Genomic DNA, 24,939 nt, shown 5'->3' with positions numbered 1-24,939 from the left:
CACAATTTGGTAGTGGTCAAAGTTTGGGGAGCAAAATTGTTAATTATTCTACCATGGTAGTGCCACATTAGCAGTCAAAATGTCACATCATCAATCTGTTAGCCACCGAAGACAAATGCTAACAAAAGTCTCACATTCCAGTAAGGTGCATAGTTCGGGAGAATTTTTGACTTCGTGGATCATTAAAGGGGCACAATCATATAATGGTCATAGTTCGGGAGTAAAAATGATATTGATTCTTATAATTATAGCATGTTTCTTGCTCGAAAAATTGCTAAAATAATATAAATATATATTTAATTCGGACTGGTCGAGATTTATTAGTAAAATAATTATTGCTGAAAAATACTAAAAAGACCCTCTCCTACTATATATAATTAAGACAAAAGAAAAATTGTATATATATGTCAAGTATTTTTTTGTACTGCCTAATGAATTATACTAGAAGTAGTTTTAAGAAAGATGTGGGATGTGGTTGATCTTGGCCTGGTATCATTGGTTGTCATAATTGTGAGCCACTGGTTCTATACATGGCGAAACCCCAAATGCAAAGGCAAGCTTCCACCTGGCTCAATGGGTATCCCCATCATTGGAGAGACCATCCAGTACTTTATACCCAATCCTCCAAAAGAACCCTATGACCTCCAACCATTTATCAAAAACAGAATGGCAAGGTACGTACGTGGTACATGTATATATATACATATGTGTGTGTGTGCATATATATACACGTTATAATTGATGTTTTAAATCTTGTTAAATTATTGTTTTTATGTATATATATATATATAGATATGGAACGTTGTTTCGTACTAGCTTAGTTGGACGGAAGGTGATAGTATCGACTGATGCTGATATCAATTACCATATCCTCCATGAAGAAGAGAAATCTTTTATTCAATGTTACACAGAGAGTTTTGTGGAGATTGCTGGGCATGATTCTTTTCTGGAGCAACATGGAACCATTCACAAGTACCTTAAGAATTTAGTTCTGCGCATCGTTAGCCCTGAAAACTTGAAGCAAACTCTGTTATCGGAATTGGATCGAGCTATTTCCACTCGTATGCGTTTATGGGCTACTCAAGACATTGTAGATTTGAAAATAGAATCTTCAAATGTAAATATAATATATATTTATATGTATATATTCTGTATATGCATGTGTTTATGTGTTACAGTGTAAGATAGCTGGTTAATTGGATACTATATTATGTCTTGAACCTATAAATATATATATATATATATATATATGAATATTTATAGTTAATAATCCTTCTATTTATACTTACCCCATTATATTTAGAATTTATCAGAAATTTTTCAATTTTTTTTTTTATGCTTTCTTTTGTTGCTAGGGTTAGAGTTACACAAATATGTATATATATATATATACTGTAACTGTATACATACAATTTTTCCTGACATCATATTTTTTTTCTAATAAAGTAAGGATCTTGTATTATAAATATGTATATATTAATCCTTTTTAATTGAAATTAATGCAGCTGTTTTTCGAATACTTTGGAAAGAAGGTCATCGGTTATGATGAATCGAAAGATTCAAAGAAACTCAAACAGAACTACAATGCGTTTCTGGATGGACTTCTATCATTCCCAATAAACATCCCAGGAACTGCTTATCATGCATGTTTAAAGGTATATATAGACTTATATATATACATAAATATAGATAAAATAAGTTGTTTTCTTTCAATACATATATAATATAATGAGTGAGCCACATGCAACTCAATTTTTTTAAATTAAGTCGAGACACCAAGAATTTTAATTTAATACACGTGCTCCCCAGAATTTATTTTATCACATGTCCTCCTAAAGGTTTTTTTTTAGATTTTAAAACAAATTATATATATAAAAAATGAATGTATAAAAATACGTAGAAAAATAAACTTATAGTATCACTTTTGAAAGAAAAACAAAATAATTAAGCTAAGTTTAATTTTTTGGGTATCTATATTCATTTATCTACTTTTTTTTTACAAGTTTTAAATAAGTTGTAAATAATTTTTATTGGCAAACTTTGAATTTATATATCCCTAATTTGATTTTCGGACAAAAAATTTACCCCTATTTTTTTAGTGGTTGTATTTTTCTCCTTCTAGTACTTTCATTCTATCTAATCAATTAATTTTATAAAGTCGTAATATACATCAATTTTAAGATAGTGGTGTTGTACATCTTATACTAGAGGTAAAAGCAATGCAATATATATGTTTATTTAATTTTATTTTAAAAAAATGTATTAATTTATTTCTATTATATTTTTTAATTGTTATTTAAATTTTTTTATAAATAAATAATGTCAAATATTATAAAAAAATTGGCATAAACATATTATTAAAAATTAAGCCAAAATATTTTTTATAATTTTAAAAAGAATATGATTAAAAAAATTTATAAACCTTTAAATCAAGAATCCGTTAGAGACATACTTTTTACATATAAAAATATAGTACATTCTAATTTTAAAGTAAATTATTTAATGTTACTTATTAGTTTAAAATTTAGTGTTCATAATAATTTAAATTTTAATATTTTTTATGTTTTGATTTATATACTATATATGGTGATTCTAATTTTAAAATTAAATATTTTTTAGAAAAAGTATTCAATATAATAAAATATTTAAAAATTCTAAATTAAAACTATGAATTTAAAAAGTTTGTTTGATCAAATTTTGATTATTTAATTTTAAAAAAATTTAAATTAGCAAAAATTTATATATATATATAAATATATATTATTTAATTAATTATTAGAACAATTAAAATAAGTAATTTTTAGTTAAAAAAATAAAAGACAAAATAATAAATATGTATATTTATGTCTAGTGTCACATCTATACTTGGATAAACAAAATACACTAAATGATGACAAAATAAATAATTAAAAAAAGAAAGAAAAGAATAAATTTACATACATAAATATTTTTTGGTTATATATAATTTAAATATTTTAATATAAAATTAATTTTAAATATGTGATGAGAAATTATTATGGCTTATTTATTACTTGTTGTTTTTAGTTTTCAATTTATTTACTTTATTTAGATAACTTTATTATTGTTTTATTTTTTTTACTTTATTTAGATAATTTTAAGACTAATGTTAGAAAACAATAAAAAAATGTTAAATATAACTGAAACTAACAATTTATGTTAAACTCATATTTATAATATATAAAAATATATTAGCTATATATACATATTTATATTTATATAACTTTTATTGAGTTTTCCACTATATATATCATCATGAGATTAATTTTGATATATTTGAAAATTATAGGGTCGCAAGGAAGCAATAAAAATAATCAAAAGTATATACGAAGAGAGAGAAACATTAAACAATGACCAAGCTATTGAAGGTGATTTTTTGGATCATGTAATTGGAGAAGTAAAGAAAGAAAATGCACTTTTGAGTGAGAAAATGGTAATAGAGATGATCTTCCTGCTTATCTTTGGTTCTTACGAGTCTACGTCAACAATAATTGCCTTAGCAGTGAAATTTATTTTTGATCATCCTCAAGTGCTAGCTCAACTAACGGTATTACTTACTTCATATACTAATTAATTCATTTCTTTATTTTAGTAATTATTTAATCATCCATGCATTTAAATATATCATATCAATAATAATTATTTTCTTACAGGAGGAGCATCAGAAGATTATTAACGATCGTTCCAACAAGGATTCTGGGATTACATGGCAAGAATTCAAATCCATGAATTTTACACATATGGTGATACCATGACTTATTTTAGATTTTTTTACTTCCTTTTATTATTTATTTATTTATGTCTGTTTTGGGATATATTCTTTCTAATAATCTCATAGTCTTTTTTTGGTACGCACGAAATTTATGTTCTTCCATTTGTAATTAATTATGCAGGTTATAAATGAAACAATTAGGCTTGCAAATCTTGTCCCAGGAGTCTTTAGAAAAGCTCTAATGGATGTTGAAATTAACGGTGAGTCCCTTTAATTTGTCAAACATGCATGCATTTAACTTAGTTAAATGATATTTCTCCAACGTTAATTGTGTTCATAGAATCCGCCACTAGTCAATTATGAATTTAAAATTCATTTCTCAATCCGCCACTAATTTTTTTTAAAAGAACATAGATTAAGCTAAAAATATTAACTTTAATGGTTTATTAAAACCTGAATTACGAAACAAAATTAGAGTGGTTAGAAAAAGAAAAAAATATTTATGAGTGTAGTTTTATTTTTTTCTAATGAATACATATATATTTACTCAATATAATCCCCTTTCTAAAATTGGAAAATATATAAAATTGAAGTAATTCAAATTTAAACCATACATGTCATGTCAGGATATACAATTCCCAAAGATTGGTTAGTTATGGTGGTTCCATCAGCTCTTCATTTGAATCCTGAAAATTACAATGAGCCAAACAAATTTAATCCATGGCGGTGGAAGGTAACATACAAATAAATTATTTGTTGCTTGATATTTATATATATTTAGTGTTATAATCAATATTCGTCTTGTTTAATCATATGTATTATTCTTTCAACAAAACAGGGAAAGAAATTACATGTAGGGTCCAAGACATTCATGCCCTTTGGCGGTGGTATAAAACTGTGCGCGGGAGCTGACTATGCAAAGCTTCAAGTGGCCATCATTCTTCATTATTTAGTCTCAAATTATAGGTATATCTAACTATATATATATATATATGTACGTGTATATGTATATGTATATTATAACTAATTAATTATGTGTGTTCAAATGAATTGATTATTGATTTGTTGGAAACTATATATTAGGTGGACAATAGTTAAAGGAGGAAATATCATTAGGAAACCGGCTGTGGTATTTCCTGATGGATTACACATCAAAATCTCAGAGAAGAACGAGTAAGAAGGGCTCGATCTAGGGGAATACGTACTGGAATATTGAAGCACCAGTACCCTATTCAAAATATATATATAAAAATGAAAATGTGGTTGAATGTTTGTGCCAGCTGTGCATGTGCCTATATACATATGTGCTCCGAACAACGTGGCTTTGAATTTATTCCCGTTTGGAACAAATTTTATTGTGTTTTTGGATTGTTTGGTTTTATGCATTTTAAAAATAATAGTATATTTGGAATTTGAATGTATGTAATTAGATTTTGAATGATTAATAATCATTCCAATCACTCATCGACGAACTAATTAAGTTGAGATTCTAAATAATATATAATATTACAATATCAGGTGAAAGACCACTAGGATTAAGATTGAGATTTCATCCGAATAAATTCTTCCTATATAAAAATATTATTGTTTCCATATATATTTTCCAATGTGAAATTTTCACATCTAATATGAAATTCCGTTTTTAGTAATTACCAAATTAATTAAACCATGTGAATTAATTAAAGTGCGGAATGGTAATTAACTGTTTACACAGATTACAGTTCTGTCGGGACCGAATCCAAACTTGTCACGACAGAAACTGAACACAATAAAAAGACAGTGCAAAACAATAAAGAACACAACGAATTTTTACAAGGTTCAGAAACCCTTTCGGATAACATACTCCTTGGAGCCACGCCCAGAGAATAAAACCAATTAATAAAAAATCATAAGTACAAAAATATTGACTTAAACAAAACAAGACTCCCTCTTGAGATTTGCCGCAACTTGTTGTACTTCTCTTCACTAATCTGATCTTGATTGAAACGCTCAACCACTTGAACTCCCTTCAATGGCCAGTGAGTGCTTGCATCCTCCCGACGCAAGGCTTGTAAAAATCTTCTCCCGAAGATTATAAACGTTGTGTTCAAATTACAATGTGTATTCACTCATGAACATGGTATAAACTCACCACTAAAAACTAAACACACATAATTCTACAAGATCACATAAATACTTATGATCTTGAATACAAAGAGGAACTCTCACAAATATTACAATAAAGCTCACGAATAATGCACCAAAGAGTTCACTTTTCTCATTGCCTTTAGAGCCCTATTTATAGAGTCATTTTTTGTGCTCACAAAGGCTGAGAAAGAATTCTTCTAATAAAGGCAAGAATCATAGAAGTTATTCTTGATTGTCGAAGAGTTGCCTTATTTGGAAAATGCTGATCCGACAGATGCGATATCAGTGGGGACAGCTCAGACCTGTGTCGGATCAAAACAAGCTCAAAAAGGAAACAATAATTAATGACATTAAGAACCAGTTTCCTGATTGCAATCCTTGAGCTACACGAAAAATATATAAGCAAATATTCCAAAAACAACTTTGGGTAAGTACCAAATATTTGCAATATACTTTTTTTCTTTTAAAAACAAAATGAGACAATAAAGGCTAAATAAGGAAGCACATTATTTGTCCAAAATTCACAAAAAGGGAAACAAATATTTCTGAAAATTATAATAAGGGAAACCAAACATTTCCGAAAAGTATAATAAAGGGAAACAAACATTTCCGAATATTACAATAAAGGGAAACAACTAAATCCACCAATTTATCTTTTAAGAAAAAGATATTTCTATAAAAATGCCAATTATAGGATTTACAATCTCCCCCTTTGGCAATTTTATAGACAAGGAATATCTATTTTTAAAAGATCCCTGCAAAACACAAGTAAGTGCTTAAAATCACAAGAGTCACAAAATGACTCCCCCTGCGAAAGATAACCAAAGCACAAAATAAAACAGTTAACAAAAACCAATAAGAAACAGTAGGTCAATGTACCAAAAAATAGAGTTACTCTCTCTCCCCCTCATTGTCTAAGAAAAATGCCAAAGAACAAAGAAAACGAAACCAAAAGAAAGACCCATCAAGTGTTCTTTTACGTCTATCAAAAGCAAAATAAAAATAGATCAAAGGGAACTATAACCATCATGGAGCAGGAGAGGTGGATGCACTGATAAGGGCCAATGAAGCAAGAATTTGGCGCTGAGTATCCTCCATTAGAGTGAACCGGTCAGAAAGATGTGTAAGACCTGTCTGGACAGAAGCGAGAGCAGTCGGGACAGCAGGGGTGTTAGGCTCCTTGGATTTCATGGCTGCTAGAATAGAAACAAATGGAGACACACAAAGAACAAAAACCCTAAACACTTTGGTTATACGTGAGAGAGACAAACAGGAAAAACACTGATTATAAAACAACCAAAGTGAATCCGAATTGAGTATTCGGTGCACAAATGAGGCAAGTTCAAAAATGGGTAACCAAAAATGGGTAACCGAATTTTAGTGATAAATGCCAAAATATCTCCTCTTGTTTTTTTTTTTTTTTTTTTAAACAAATTCTTTCACACCTCAAAATTGGAAACTTTTTGAATATTTTTAGAATATGTTGAGATAAAACAAATAAATTGCATCAATTAATTTTTTCAAACCTTTTTTTAAGTACACGGTAGATAACAGATTTTTTTTTTCAAATTTTTTTTTTTTTTATTACAAAATTGCCGAAAATAGAGTGTAAATTGCCATACCATATGTGTCCATGTAAATGCCAAGTCATGTTCAAAAGAAACAAGATAACCATATTTTTTCACAAATTAGAAAAATGGGTTATAAATCAAATACTAAGAGACCATAATTCGAAAAATATACCAAACACAAAACATATTTGAAAAAATTCATTATATGTATGAGTCTTACAGCCATCTTACACAATCTAGTCAACAGGCATGTGTGTGTGCATGTGTAATCAATTTGGCGTTTCTTTTTGGCCTTTTAAAGCTAGGGTCATTGCCCATATTTGGCGATTTTAGCCTTTTTCCAATTTGTAACCATAATGGAGGCTATAACTCTTATACTGATGGTAGCCCTTTACACTGGTAGAGTATCCTCCAATATAATTGCTAATTACCTGTTACCAACTTACTCAGTATCGGCTTTCACACATCAGTATAGGTAGCTCTTTTCCAAAATGGAGCCTGAAAAAGAAACTGGATTAGGAATGCTCATACAATGATAATGATTTGATCAAATATAATTTGGATGGTCTATAATTTTTCAAATATGGTTTTTTATTCCAACAAAGTATAGGACTTATAACGATCATTCTCTAAAATACAAAAAATATGCTCATCAAATTTCTTCCAATCAGGACAAGAGATTTACAAAAACACATATGCAAGGCAAGATAATCAATTTATTGGCAATTTCATATAAAACAAACCCCCAAGGATTTCCTGAGGGAATCAAATCTGACCGTGCCTAAGGCTTTAGTAAAGATATCTGCAATTTGTTTGTTAGTCTCAACATATTCTAAAATCAATGTTTTGTTTTCAACAAGTTCCCTAATAAAATGATGACGAATGTCAATATGTTTGGTGCGAAAGTGCTGAACAGGATTTTTGGAGATATTAATAGCACTTGTATTATCACAAAAAATGGTTAAAGTTTTAACATCAAACTCATAGTCTGCCAACATTTGTTTCATCCACAAAAGTTGAGTACAACAGCTTCCAATAGCAATGTACTCAGCTTCGGCTGTTGACAAGGAGATGGAGGTTTTTTTTTTACTATGCCAGGAGACCAAACTGTTTCCTAAGTAAAAATGTAATGCCCCGAATTCTCCGATGAGTTTAGCGGCATGAATAGTAGGCCGGGAGGGCCATACTTGCTTAATTATGTTATTAATCGATTAAATGCATGTATATGTTGATTATATTATGATATGATGTGAAATGCATGCATATGAGTCCATATTTACAATTACAGGGGTATGATGATAATTTGGCCCGTTGAGGGTAATTTGTGTATTTGGGTGCATAACTTGATTTGTGAATGATATTCTATTATTATGGAGATATATTCGAGCTAAGCAACATGAGACGGTTATTTTTAGTGGATTAGCGGTTTTACCATAATGGGGTCAATTTTGGGGTAATAAAAATGTTCATTTGATGATAAATTGGGAATATTTGAGATCAGGGTGAAATTTTGGAGGTTTTGACTATAATGTCCCCGGGGGTGTTTTCGGGACCCCGAGCATTAGGTTTTATTTGAGGTTACTTAAGGTTGAAGTAGCTTATCAGATAGAACATACGATAGAAAACCTTCCGTTCTCCCTTTTCAAAGTTCGTTTTACCGTTTGAGCCTTTTTGACGAAATCTTGAGTTCTAGGAGTCGGAATCGAGTGAGGATCGAGGCATAGCGATCCTAGGAAAGATTAGAAGCTTCTTAACCGAAGGATTCGACGGAAAACAACCCAATTGAAGGTAACCGCTAAAGGACTAAAAGCTAAACCGTTCTCAGAGGTTGTTCTTTTGTTCATTCTAGCTCGAATCAAAGGTAAGAAAACTGCACCCAAAGTGTGACATGCATGGATATTTGTGAGGCATGTTGATTGTATAAATATGGACATGGATTGAATACAGAATCGACAAAAGTGTTAGTATCAGCTGTGAGGCTGTGACTTACTTGTCAGGCTCGGCAGTGTTACTGGACACAGGTCAGGAAGCGCTGACTTACTTGTCAGAACGGCCTTAGCGTGAATCACGCAAGCCAACAGAGATTAGATCTAATCGACCTTTAGCATTGAATGACTCAAGGAGCATTAATGCCTGACCAACCCTGAGGGTCGATGAACAAACAGAGCCTGGAGGCTAGTGGCTTACCCATCAGCCACTCTCCCGCTACAAAACAGAGCTTGAAGGCTAGTGGCTTACTTATCAGCCACTCTCTTGCTAGAAAACAGAGCTTGAAGGCTAGTGGCTTACCCATCAGCCACTCTTCCGCTACAAAACAGAGCTTGGAGGCTGGTGGCTTACCCATCGGCCACTCTCCCGCTAGAAAAGAGAGCTTGGAGGCTGGTGGCTTACTCAACAGCCACTCTCCCGCTAAAATCATGTGATGTTCATTTTCTTGTTTGAAAGCTTTATGTTCAGTATGATTATAATGATAATCATTTGAAAATATTTATGAGAAATGTTATGTTTTCTTGCTGGGCTTTGGCTCATGGGTGCTATGTGGTGCAGGTAAAGGGAAAGAAAAGCTCACCTAGCCTTGAGTGGAGAGCTGATGTGGTGTTGTGTACATATGCGGCCGCTTGACCACCACGGCCAAGGCGTTCTCAGAGGAACTAGGGGGTTTACCCTATTTTTGCCGCTTAGGTCGGCGGGATTGTAAATTTCAAACACTAGTGACCATTTTGTACTGAGAACCTCTTGTAAATGTTTTGTTTAGCTCTGCAGAGCAGTTTGTAATAAAATCTCCATTTCCTTTTTATTGGTTTTGTACCTTAACCTGTTAATCATACTTAGAGCACGTTTTTGACCAAAGGACTCAGGCAATGAGTCAAATTTCTGGTCCACCATTCACCGTAACTGTTCTGGGGTAGCCAGGGCGTTACAAAAAACAACCACCACTTGTGCTTTTTCGATCATCAGTGTTTCCTGCCCAATCTGCATCACTATAACACACAAGGTTAGAATTTGTTTCTTTGGAGTACCAAATGCATAAATCAAGAGTATTATTGATGTAACGAATAATTCTTTTTACAGCAGTCACATGAGACTCCATGGGGTTCCCTTGGAAACGAGCACACACTCCAACACTGTAACTTATGTCAGGGCGACTTGCAGTTAAGTAAAGGAGACTCTCAATCATCACTACTACAAAATACCCTTTACGGGACACTTTTTTAGGACACACACCTAAATGCAAGTCCTTAAAAATGTTTATGGAGTTTTTAGGACACTCATTGAGAGTCCTGAAAAAACACAATTTAGGACTCGCAATGAGTGTCTTAAAAAAATATGCGAGTCCTAAAAAAATCTAGGCTAAAAATATGCTCTTTTACTTAACAATTTTAAAGACTTGCTTTGAGAGTCCTAGCGAGTCCTAAAAAAAAATGCAAGTCCTAAAAAAATATAAACTAAAAAATAAGTATTTTTTATATGCTCATTTACTTAACAATTTTAAGGACTTACTTTGGGAGTCCTAAAAGAGTATTAATGACTCCTAAAGAAAGTCCTTAAAATTGTTAGTAAAAGAGACACATAATACTTTATTTCTTCGAAAATTGGGGATTTAATTAGGTTTGGGTAAAATTTTGGTCTACCACCGTCATTTTTTTTGTTCACTCTCACACACGAAATTAAGTCCTCTTTCACAACTCAATCTCAGTCTCTCTCTCCCTTTGCCGTCACTCTCTTTCTGGTTTGGCCGTTCCCATTGCCGTCACTCTCTCTCTCCCTTCCTGGTTTGGCACCGCCATTGGCTCTCAATCTCTCATCATCTCTTAGCTGTGGCGAGGGCTTGAACGGCGCAGGCGAGGGCTTGAACGGCACAGAGCTCTAATGGCGAGGGCTTGAACGGTGCAGGCAAGGGCTTGAACGGCGCAGGCGAGGGTCGACTGTATCTGTATTGAAGAGGTCGAACAGGTAAGTTTTTTCCTCAGCTTTTTTTTTTTAAATATCTGGGTTCAAAATGAAATTTGGGTATATATTTTTTGGTTTGAGATCTCTGTAAATATATATAGCTGGGCGTGGTATAGTGCTTAAATTGTGTCCTTACAAATATACAATGCATATATAAATATATATATATGGTCATATTGATGTTTCTGAGACATCAGCTGCCTTTATTGTGGCTATGGCACTACTTTTACAGAGAGGAAATCCTCATTTTTCACAGCTTAGTAGTACCATGTTTGGTCTAATTTATTGTGGATATCTTCCTTGTTTCTGGGTCAAGCTTCGATGTGGTTTGGCAGTGCCAACCTTAAACACTAGTAAGGGGTTTAATATATGCACTTAATTTTAAATTTGGCTGACTCGTCATATAGGCCATGCCTTTTCTAGCTTTTATCTTGTCACTCTCTTGACTTTATATGCATAGTGGATTAAGCAAAGATTAATGGTTTGGAATTGTGCCAGTACGTAATGTATGTTCTGTGTATATGTTAATTCATATGTGAACAGGCTTCTTGGACTTTATTTATTCTATTTCAAATGCTTTGCAATAGTCTCAGGAATCAATCATATTCCTCTGAAATAAGATGAGGAAGTTTTAAAGGCTTTGTTGAGTTCACTGTGTTTTTATGTTATAATCTTTCTTTATGTTATTGTTTTGTGTAGAAACTAGGATGATCTATATAGTTTCTTCTTCTTCATGTTCTCTACACTATATATCTTTTACCAAACTGTACAATAACGCTTTTGAAGTAATGAACATGTGTGTTTTATTTTTTTACTTTTAGACATATCACTTTGTTTGTTTGTTTTTCTTTTCTGCTTACATAGCCAGTCAGGTGGATAAGTTAATATTTATCTATTACATATTTGGTACTACGTAATGAAATTATGTTATCCAAAACAAAACAGGTTTCGAAAAGTAATGGATACAATAAGTTACTAAAGAGTAACTGAAATATTAAATTACCTTCCGAAAATATCAAAGTTACTAAAATATAAATAAAATTAAAATAATAAATTACTAAAGTGAGGCTACGAATGTTATAAAAAAAAAAGACATTTTTAAAAGTAAGAAAGTATTAAGTTTCTAAAAACTAATTAACACTAATATATCACATTGGAGTTAGTGACTGATAGGAAATTAAAATAGTTTAAAAGTCAAGTAAAAGAAAAACAATTCAGATTGTCATCAACAATTGTTCTTCTGCTATTGAGAGCTTTGTCCTACAATTTGTGGGATATTGTTGCAAAGAATTTTGTTTGTTTATACACTGTATTCATATTGGTTATTTTTGTAATTATAATTTTGAATAGCTTTTTGCCCCCTCAACTGATCATGTTGTGTAAATCTTGAATTCTTTGAAGTTAAGATGTATTGTGTGTGAAGGTTGTCTGTTGTCATTCTCTTTAGATGCATGGTGACCATTTATTTGTGTTTATCTAATTACTTCAGTTTTTGTTGTCTCCCATCATCTTAAATAAGGGCTTCTATTGTGGTGTATTGGGAAATCAATGGTCCTATTTTAAAGCTGCAAATATAAGGCTGTTTCGACTTTTGTAAGATCACGGGAATGGGATAAAAGCTCGTTTGGGCATTTTTATTGAATCCTATAATAATAGTTTGAGTTATTTAAGATAATCTTTAGGTAATAGCATCTGACCAGTGAAGATGCTTTAAATATTTTTTTTTCTCTTTTACATTTGTGACCCTCATCTATAACATTGCATTATTTGGCTAAGAACAAAAAGAAAAGAAAGAGATCCTGTCATGATTTGTTTTTTATGTAAGCACATTATCTTTTCTCGAGTCTTTTGAACTCATTCAATGTTCTATAATTCGTTGAAATGAGAAGATTTGTGTTTTCAGTGTATATATTGCTAAGTAGTTTTCTTATGTGGTCTTCTTGTATTGTGAATCTTGTGATACAACCATACAAGGTTAATTTATGGCCAGCTGGCAAAAGAATAAATTCAGATTTCTTAAAAATGTATTCTCTAAATTGGAGCCTCTTTAGAGAAATTTTGTTTCATCAACAGCATGCTAATGACATATATGTCTCAGAATTTTTTTTTGCTCATATTTACAACTTTTGCTTAATATATTCTACATATATTTATATGTGTATATAATCTTTTGGGTTAATAGCTGGAACTAGAAATTAATAAAAACTAGCTTGGTTAAATACTAAAATACTTAAGCTATTAGTTTTAAATACTAAAACCGAAAGTTTCAACATATTTTCACTCCAAGAATTATGGTAGGAGAAGTATAACAATTTTCATCTCTGTCTCCTTTGATAGCTTGTTTTGTTCCCTGAATAAAATGGGTACTGATTGACCTCATTTTGTCTTGTTTCTATGGGAAACAGAGTTAATTTAACAGATGGTCTTGACGGGCTGGCTGGGGGGACTGTTGCCTTGGCATTTGTTGGAATGTCAATTGCAGTGCTTCCAATATGTCCTGGTTAGTATGAATCTTCTTGAAATTAGAATATGATGTTTGAATATTAAGAATTAACAGTTGGATAATTTTCTATTTTACTTGTTTCTTGGTTTGAGCATATAATTAATATTTTTTATTTTGTATAGATGTGATCTCAATCATTAGGCCAGAAGTAAATGAGGGTTTGAATAAGTATCCATATGTTATAAAGCTATGTTCAAGAACAGTTGCTAACACTTGGAAAATATTCATAATGATGTGATAATTTAGCTATGTTTGTCGTGCATTTTGAGAGTTTAACTAGTGGCTGACATGCTTTTTTAGAACAAAAAGAAAAAGAACTTTCTTTCATTAGAAAAAAGGATAAGAAAACAGATGTTTAACTATTGGCTGACATGTTTTTTTAGTTACAAGTGTAAATATTGGTTTAAGAAAATTATTGAAGGCCACGATTGATGATCTCAAGAAAGCTTATAGAAAGCTCGCCATGAAATGGCATCCTGATAAGAATCCCAACAACAAGAAAGATGCAGAGACCAAGTTCAAACAGATCTCAGAGGCGTATGAGGTATTTACTTACTGCCCACTTTTATTTTTATGAGAAAACAAAAGATTATGTTATTGGGATGTGTGCATGGCTTGTTTGATTCTCAAAAACTGTTTTTTTTTTTTTTTTTTTTTTAATCATCATATTGTTCATGTGCTTTTTAGTTTAGTTTTAATGATGGTTTGTTTGAGTGTGTAATTGAAAACCCATAACTAAATGAGTGAAAGATATTTTGTTTTAGAACTATTAGATCAAAACTTGTATTTGTATTGAAAGGTATTGGTATATGTTTGTCTCAGTATCTTATGCTCTGTTATGAGTTTTCTGGTTTTGTTGATATGATTCTTTCTGTGGTTTTTGTTGTAGGTTTTAAGTGATCCTCAAAAGAGAGCCATATACGATCAATATGCTGAAGAAGGTCTCAAAGGACAAGTGCCACCCCCTGATGCAGTAGGGGGATTCCCTGGTGGTGGTGCTACTTTCTTTCAAACTGGGGATGGTCCAAATGTGTTTAGATTCAATCCCAAGAACGCCAATGACATTTTTGCAGAGTTTTTCGGGTCTTATTGCAAAGAACTTAAATGTATACAATTTCATTGGTATATATGATTTTTATAATATGGATTGATTGTTTCTAAGCAAACTTTTGAGTAATTAATAAAAAATTATTTTGTTGTATTTTCTTTTGAAAATTTTAGAAATCTAACATATATAATACATTTTGGATATATTTTTTTTAAATTAAAATGAAAATTGTAGCTGCATTTTTTTTAAAAAAACAAATTACTTTTAAGAGCATGCAAAGTGAGTCATAAAATCTTAATTTAAAGACACTCAACGGGATCGTGAGTCCTAACAAATTACTTAAAGGCACTCAACCCGATTTTTTAGGACTCACGTTGCGAGTCCTAAAAAGTTACATAAAGGCGCTCAATGAGAGTTTTTAGGACTCGCAACGCGAGTCCTAAAAACATTCTTTTAGGACTCTCAACGTGAGTCCTAAAAAACCTTAGTTTTTAAGGCTCTCAAATAGAGGACTCGCGCCCCGCGAGTCCTAAAAACTTTTTTAGGACTCACGATGCTAGTCCTAAAAAATCTTTTTTGTAGTAGTGCATACTCCTGTAAAGAGTTGGATCAACTTTCTTCCCATTTTCATCTTTAGACAATTTGACCGTAGTACCCATGGGAGCTTTAGCAGGTTTAGATGCATCGAGTCCAAATCTTTTCACAAGACTTCTTGCATACTTGCTTTGTGAAATGAAAATTCCTTCATCAGACTGCTTCACTTGAAGTCCTAAGAAGAAATTGAGTTCTCCTACCATGCTCATCTCAAACTCTTCCTGCATTTGTTTCACAAATTCCTGCACTAGAGAATCATTAGTAGAACCGAACACTATATCATCAACATAGATTTGTGCTATCATAATATTTTCATCAACATTTTTGATAAACAGTGTTTTGTCTACTCCCCCTCTCTTGTACCCCTTTGAGACCAAAAATTGAGTTAGTCTCTCATACCAAGCCCGTGGGGCTTGTTTCAGCCCATACAAAGCTTTTTGCAATTTAAAAACATGATTAGGATTGTAAGGATCCTCAAATCCTTTGGGCTGTTCCACATAAGCTTCCTCATTCAAAAATCCATTTAAAAAGGCGGATTTTACATCCATTTGGAACAATTTAAAACCAAGAACACATGAAATAGCTAGTAATAATCTTATGGATTCAAGTCTTGCAACAGGGGCAAATGTCTCATCAAAATCAATTCCTTCAACTTGAGTGTACCCCTGTGCAACTAGTCTAGCTTTATTTCTTATTATGGTCCCAAATTCATCAGTTTTATTTTTAAATATCCACTTTGTACCTATAACATTGGTATGACTCGGTCTAGGGACAAGAATCCATACCTCATTCCTTGTGAATTGATCTAACTCTTCTTGCATAGCATTGATCCATGATTCATCATTTAAGGCCTCCTTCACATTTTTAGGTTCCAAAGTGGAAGTAAAACAAACAAATTGAACCAAATTTACATACCTCTTTCGAGTGACCATACTCTCTTCAAGATTTCCCAAAATAAGGTCAGAAGGGTGATTCTTTTTTACTCTGGTTGATGGTTCTTTTTGAACTGAGTCAGAGGAAGTAACTGGATTTTCTTTTACTGTTTGCCCAGTTGTTGTTTCGACAGAATTGGCATTTGATACGTCAGCAGTGACTGTTGTCCCCTCTGAAGGTTGTACTGTCGGATCCGTCATTTCTTTATGATGTTGAACATCAATGAGCCTGTCAATTTCCTCCTCATGGGAGTACTCAGAAAAATCTTTTAAATCATCTACAACCACATTAGTTGATTCCATAATAGTTTGGGTTCTCATATTATAGACACGATAAGCCCTACTATTAGTGGAATAACCAAGAAAAACTCCCATATCACTCTTGGCATCAAATTTGCCTAGATTCTCACGATCTCTAAGAATATAGCATAGACACCCAAAAACATGAAAGTAGTTAACATTGGGTTTTCTACCTTTCCAGATTTCATAAGGACTTTTGTTTGTGCCTGGACGCAGAAAAACACGATTAATTGTGTAACAAGCTGTATTAATAGCTTCTGCCCACAATTTCTTTGTGAGTTTTTTGCTGTTAAGCATAACTCTGGCCATTTCCTGCAAGGTACGATTTTTCCGTTCCACTACCCCATTTTGATCAGGAGTTTTGGGAGCAGAAAATTCATGCAAAATTCCAAACGATTTACAATATTCATCATAAACAGAATTTTCAAACTCCTTACCATGATCACTCCTTATTCGTACAATCTTTCCAATGTTACAATTTTTTTTCAACTCTCAATCTTGTACATAGAGTTTGAAAAGCTTCAAATGTATCTGATTTTTCTCTTAAGAAATCTACCCAAGTAAATCTAGAAAATCATCCACACAAACAAAAATGTATCTCTTACCATTAATACTTTCAACTTGTATAGGACCCATGAGATCCATATGCAATAATTCTAACACATTTGAAGTATTAACATCAGATAATGCTTTATGGGAAATTTTCAACTATTTTCCCAATTGGCATGATTCACACTTACCAAGCGATTCTTTACCCAACTTGGGTATACCACGGATGAGACCTGCATTAGCAATCTTTTTCTAGTTTTTGAAATTTATATGACCAAGTTTTTCATGCCACATGTCAGTAATATTAAAACTTGATGAAGATGCATGACATGTGAATTTTTGTGTGAGAGTGTAACAATTATCCAAAGAACGAGAGCCTTTGAGTATAATATCACCATTTTGATTTAAAACATTACACTCATCATGTGAAAAATTAACATAAAAACCTTGGTCACAAATTTGACTTATGCTAATTAAGTTGGCTTTCAGCCCATCAACAAGAAGCACATTTTTCAGTTTCGGTAACCCTTCAATGTTTAGAGTACCTTTACCTAAAATATTTCCTGTCATTCCATCCCCAAAAATTACTACTCCACACTTCAAGGATTTGAAGTTGGTAAGTATGTTGGCATTACCTGTCATATGTCTTGAACAACCGCTATCAAAGTACCATGAACTAGATGCATGCATTTTGTGACAGGTAAAAGTAGCCAAGCAAACAGAGTTAACTTTCTTGACCCATACTGTTTTTTATTTTGAATTTCTTTTGATCAAGAATTGATTCATACTACCAAAGTGTTTATCATAATTCTTTTTTAACAAGTTTAACAGAGAAAAACAGTTAGGTCTTATGTGACCTTTCATCCCACAAAAATGACAAACTGGTACAAAATGTTCAATGTTTCTTTTCGGAGAAATTTTCTTTAGTTGTAGATCTGTTGCAACAGATGACAACTTTTTCCTCTCAGCAGCGTGACTTGTTCCTGCAACATGGTTAGTTGACACAACAAACGGATAATTCATGGATTTTACAAAAATCGTTTTTCTTGAGGACTCAGATCCATTAGATCCTAATCCACTGTAGTCACCAACCTTTTTTCCTACAGAAAGAATATCATCCAAAATTCCAAATCTAGGATTAAGCATTTTGACACATTTTTGCAAAAACTCAATTTCTTTATTCAACGAAATAATTTCATCATTTTTGGAAGCAATAATCATCTCAAGTTTTTCAATTTTTTCAACAAAATTTTTATTATTGCCAAACATTAGACGATTCTCAGAACACACTTTCAGCCATTGATCATACATTATTTTATAAGACTCTTTCAATGACTCCTCATCTAAGTCAGAATCATCAGAATCACTGTCAGAATTCTCATTATTCTGAACATAATTATTAAGGTATAATACATCCTTGTAATCAACTGAAGAAAAAATAATACCTTTGTGAACAGAGGTTAAGGCAACACTATTTTCCTCCTCATCACTCTCTTCAGAGTCTTGATCACTCCATGTGGCTGTCATGACTTTCTTTTTCTTTAAGGTATTTGCACACTCAGATTGAATGTGTCCAAATCCTTCACATTCCCTGCACTGAATACCCTTTTTATTAGTCTCAAAGGGTTTAGAAAAATTACCTTTTGGGTTTTTGGATATGGCCTTTTTGTTTCCCAATTTCTTTATGTATTTTTGGAAAATTTTTGTCAACAGAGCCATCTCATCATCCGAACTTTCCTTCTTTTCTTTAGAGGATTTCAAGGCAATAGATTTTTCCTTGATTTCCTCTATCTTCCCTTTTTGTCTAATTTGTTGATTTAGTTCAAAAGTTCGAAGTGAACCCATCAGTTCCTCTACTTTTATTTTGTCCAGATCTTTTGCTTCTTCAATTGCAGTTAGCTTTGTCTAAAACCTGTCAGGGAGAACTCTAACAATTTTTCGAACCAAAACATTCTCTTCAAGTTTTTCACCAAGAGCAAAATATTCGTTAGCAATATCTGACAATTTCTCATAAAATTCAGTGAGGGTTTCATTTTCATTCATTTTCAAATTTTCAAATTTTGTTGTGAGCATAACAAGCCTAGAACGCTTGACATCAGCAGATCCTTCAAATTTAGTTTGAAGAATTTGTCAAGCATCTTTGGCCGAAACACATGAAGAAATCAATTTAATGTAGCCTTCACCAACACCATTAAAAATAGCATGTAATGCTTTATTGTTGTAACTGGACAGTTTATCTTCAGCATCAGTCCATTCAAGTTCAGATTTTACCTTAGTTATATCATCGCTTTCTGCTGGAGGAGTCCAACCACTTAAAACAGCTCTCCAAGCCTTTTCATCTTCAGATTTGATAAAGGCTCTCATTCGAACTTTCCAATATGGATAGTTTGAATCGTTGAGTAAAGGGGGGCGAGTTATAGAACCTCCTTCTGTGAAAAAAGACATTGCAAGAACAAGAACAACAAACGGAATAAACCAAGATCACACTCAGAAATGAGTGACCCGCTCTGATACCAATTGAAATTCCGTTTTTAGTAATTACCAAATTAATTAAACCATGTGAATTAATTAAAGTGCGGAATGGTAATTAACTGTTTACACAGATTACAGTTCTGTCGGGACCGAATCCAAACTTGTCACGACAGAAACTGAACACAATAAAAAGACAGTGCAAAACAATAAAGAACACAACGAATTTTTACAAGGTTCAGAAACCCTTTCGGATAACCTACTCCTTGGGGCCACGCCCAGAGAATAAAACCAATTAATAAAAAATCACAAGTACAAAAACATTGACTTAAACAAAACAAGACTCCCTCTTGAGATTTGCCGCAACTTGTTGTACTTCTCTTCACTAATTTGATCTTGATTGAAACGCTCAACCACTTAAACTCCCTTCAATGGCCAGTGAGTGCTTGCATCCTCCGACGCAAGGCTTGTAAAAATCTTCTCCCGAAGACTATAAACGTTGTGTTCAAATTACAATGTGTATTCACTCATGAACATGGTATAAACTCACCACTAAAAACTAAACACACATAATTCTACAAGATCACATGAATATTATGATCTTGAATACAAAGAGGAACTCTCACAAATATTACAATAAAGCTCACGAATAATGCACCAAAGAGTTCACTTTTCTCATTGCCTTTAGAGCCCTATTTATAGAGTAATTTTTCGTGCTCACAAATATTACAATCAAGAATAACTTCTATGATTGTCGAAGAGTTGCCTTATTTGGAAAATGCTGATCCGACAGATGCGATATCAGTGGGGACAGCTCAGACCTGTGTCGGATCAAAACAAGCTCAAAAAGGAAACAATAATTAATGACATTAAGAACCAGTTTCCTGATTGCAATCCTTGAGCTACACGAAAAATATATAAGCAAATATTCCAAAAACAACTTTGGGTAAGTACCGAATATTTGCAATATACTTTTTTTCTTTTAAAAACAAAATGAGACAATAAATGCTAAATAAGGAAGCACATTATTTGTCCAAAATTCACAAAAAAGGAAACAAATATTTCTGAAAATTATAATAAGGGAAACCAAACATTTCCGAAAAGTATAATAAAGGGAAACAAATATTTCCAAATATTACAATAAAGGGAAACAACTAAATCCACCAATTTATCTTTTAAGAAAAAGATATTTCTATAAAAATGCCAATTATAGGATTTACATAATATATAATCATTTTTTTATGAAGGTATACACATTTATAATTTGATTTTGTTTGAAGACTATATAAAGTGTTGTGAATTGACACAATTAACTTGTTTCTTTTTATCATTTTAAATTTGTAGAAAATTTATTCTAGTGTGGATTTTCAGTAATAACTTTTTGTGCGGCTTTTTTTACTGTTTTAACAGTTGGTGTAATGTATTAGTGCATAATTTTAGTGCACATATCATTACTCATTTTTCAAAACAAACAATAACTATGGCATATGATGAAGGAAGAGAAATTACAATAAATAAACTAACATCTTCCCGTTAATAGTGAAACTTATGTGTCTATTTTAGTTTATTTTATTACTGATCTTATTTTAAAAAAATGTTTATTTATTTCTTTTTTTATACCTCTTTGATTTTTAAAATTTGTTAGAGTATATGCATTTGTCATTATCTCTACACTTTCTTTGAGCAACCCCTCACAAAATTTCCGAAAGCAAAATTGTGATGTATATACTTGATGTAGCATAGTCAATTAGTAACTTAATTAACCCCATCATTTGGGGGCATTTTTCTAGAGCCCCATGAATTAAACCACAGTTTGTTCCAAATTAAAAGCTAAACATGCAGAATAAAGGAAACTGAAATGAATTACCTTGTCGAGAGACAAGACAGTTAGTGCAGTAAAACCTCCCTAAAGTGTTACTTTATATTAGAATAATTCTCCTAGTCATAAAAAAAATTTAGTCCCAACTTTGGACCAATTATAAATAAGAATAAACTCCACATTGTAATAAGTTATAATATTTATTAGTCCCACCAATCGAAAATATGTCTCCACATAGTAATAATTGACTTAATATTAAATATATTTATATATAACCTATTTTTTATATATACTAAAATTTCATGATAAAATTAATTATCAATTTAGATTTGTAAAATAACTTTGTATATTTTTAATAATATATAAATATCTACATTATAGCCATATTTTTATGTCATTTTCGTTTATCAATATTTTACATTGACATGTTTTATCAATTATTATTTAAGTTAGATTTAAATGTGTATATTTTCAAAATTTTACAAATATAATTCTATTAAGTTATAAAATCCTTATAGTTATAAAATCCTTATAGTAATAAAGCATGTTGTCCCAATAATATTACTATAAAGAAGTTTTACTGTACATAGTTTTAAGACTTAAAAATTAAAATATATAAATAAATAAAGGAGGAGGATGAGAAGTAATCCGCGCACAAGGAAAATGTCATCAAGATTTTTTTTTTCTTGTTGACAAAAGTCATAAGAAAGAAAAACAAAAATAATTTTGCAAAAAAAAAAAATAGAAAGAAAAATGTTTGTGTTTAATTTATGAGTAATTATATGTGTATCCAACATATGCACATGTGACTGTTTTTAACAATTAATTATATTTATTTAATATTAGGCTTATTGTTTTAAAAAATAGTGTCACATCACTCTGTATAATATTTTGGTCCACATTGTTGGGATTTTATGCCCTATGTAAAACCAATTTTCTATATATAACCTCATTCCATTATCAATAAAGAATAAAAATCAATTTTTACTAAGTCAATCACATTGTTCACTTGTTTATTCACATGATTATTTGTTTAATATAAACATCTATTAAATCCTGAACATATGGATAGTCACAGTTATAATGACTTGGTCACAGTGGATTATAATTGTGGTTATATGCTCTAAAGCATTAGTCCTAAGATTAGGTTAGTGCATAGGATTTACATTGACTTGTTAATCTACGATATGATCTACTTACACAATTTGGTGTGATGTATTATCCAGAACATTGACCAAGTAGATAAGATCGAATGTATTTTGTTATATCAGACTGGACTGATATTGATTATAGATAGATAAGTAAAGTATCATTATTATATAATATAATCATATCATAAAGTTGATCATAGGTCAATTCAATCCTAATTCTAAGAGATTAATATTCCACTAATTATATTATTCAAGTCCTTAGATTTGTTCATTACCAGCTTACCCTACGGACTAGCTCGTACTTACATATTGAGGACTTGGTAGTATAATTGAGTGGGAGTATTTATCATAAATATGAAATCTATAGCTTTTGTCTAAGAAGTGAAAATATGATTTATTTATAGCTTAGTTCAAGCGTTAAATAATAGAGATCTCATTTCTGTAATTAAGTTTACGGAAATATCATTTACAAGGAACTTAGTGGTATTAAGGATGAAATACAAATGAGGGGTAAAATGGTAATTAACACCTATCTTATTAGTAGATCTTCTATAGAGTGTTGAGTGACGGTAATGGTTGTAATAATGAATAACATATTTACATTCGGTGTAAAGCATTCTATGAATTCAAGAGTGCAATTTCGAGTCTATCGTGGAGTCACAAGGAGTTAATAAGGTAGTGAAATTATTCGTAAATAAATTCACGATAACTTATTAGAACTTGATTTCATAGATCTATGACCCTCACATCACCTTTGAGTAAATCATCTAGAATGTCTCAATTAATTGATTTAACTATCAATTAGAATTTTTAAAGTTGACTAGGTCAATTTTGGGAATTTTTTACAGAGATATGTAATTTAGAGAATAAAAGATAAAATTTGGCAAATTTATTAATTATGACAAATTGATGTTAAATTAATAAATAAATTTAAATCAATATTCAAATTATAAATTTTTATTGTTGTTCCTTTTTTTCCTTCAAATTTAATGTTTATTTTCATATTTAATATGAGTAACCTGTCACCCATCTTACGTTAACTGATTACCCCTCTTATGGCAGAAAGTTACTCATTTCAAGATAACTGGTTACCCCTCCTGATACATGTTATTTAACCTAGCTCAAAGATTTTTTTTAAATAATTGTGAAAGATCAATCAATTAATTGGTTATCTTACTCAGGCTTAGAAAAAAAAATGTTTATAATAACTAAAAATAATAATAAACACAATTCATATTACAAAAAAAAATTGCAAAACAACCAAAGAAAAATTTAATATAAAAATAGTTATATAAAATTAATATAAAAAAATCAAATAAACTAAAAAATAAAAATCATATTACAAAAATACATTTCCAAATTACTAAAACTTGATTAAGAGTAAAACAAAGTGAAAATTCTTATAAAAAAAAAGTCATATTTTTGCGAACCTTATTAAAAACCTTATATAAAATGTAATTTCCTCTTACTTAATTCTATTAAAAAATTTGGAATAAATTTATGTCACTCAATCCCCATCTCGATGTATTTTCTTATTAACAAAAAATCATTTATATTTTGCGTCCATTTTATTTTCTTATAATTTAGTGTTTGCAAATGATAAACTTATTTATTCTTATATATTTTTTCACTTACATTTTTTAATCCAATCAAATCATATCCAAAACGTGAATGTTTCTGTTGGATCATATCGAATATAAAGGTACCACAGTAATATATGTTGTAAAGTGGAAGCATATAGATTATAGGACAGAAAAAAAAAAAGAGATAAAATAAAAACAAATTCTTATTTGTGATCAAAAATTATATTATGTAAATGTTGTCTTGTAGTAGTCGTCTGTGATGGATTCCTCCAAAAAAAAATACAAAAACAATCATCTGTGATGAATAATGGAAGAATAAAATGGCATATTTATAAACAAAAGTGAATTATGGTAGTACTAACTACGAGATGGAAGGTCCATGAAATGTAAAGGCCCAACAAGTAAAATATGGGCTGGGTTTTGTGCCAAGCTCGTAGCACTTAGGGTTAGCGACAAAGCTTATAAAAGGAAGCTTAAACTTCATCAATTCCACGACAATAATTTTGCATTTGCCAGTGTAGGTTGGGGTCTTCTATTTCTTCTTCGTTAGGCTTCTATTTTTTATTTGTTAGGTTTGGGGTTATGTTATTGAAAATTTTCGGCCAATTTGCA

At 31.2% G+C, this 24,939-nt stretch overlaps 1 protein-coding gene across 1 annotated transcript; it reads left to right on the top strand.

Moving 5' to 3' along the window:
* The first annotated feature begins 462 nt into the window (after positions 1-462).
* On the top strand, positions 463-16,667 carry LOC133795229 (cytochrome P450 87A3-like). Its single transcript, XM_062232685.1, has 13 exons — positions 463-674; positions 793-1,117; positions 1,506-1,655; positions 3,308-3,565; positions 3,672-3,761; positions 3,912-3,990; positions 4,357-4,463; positions 4,569-4,696; positions 4,814-4,903; positions 13,785-13,879; positions 14,266-14,426; positions 14,772-14,904; positions 16,540-16,667. Exons 1-13 carry the CDS (start codon positions 463-465, stop codon positions 16,665-16,667), a joined length of 1,956 nt encoding a protein of 651 aa, XP_062088669.1.
* The last annotated feature ends 8,272 nt before the right edge of the window (positions 16,668-24,939 follow it).

This window comes from Humulus lupulus, chromosome 8 (assembly GCF_963169125.1).
Source record: "Humulus lupulus chromosome 8, drHumLupu1.1, whole genome shotgun sequence".
NCBI classification, from domain to species: domain Eukaryota; kingdom Viridiplantae; phylum Streptophyta; class Magnoliopsida; order Rosales; family Cannabaceae; genus Humulus; species Humulus lupulus.
This window is presented reverse-complemented; position numbering and strand designations above follow the sequence as displayed.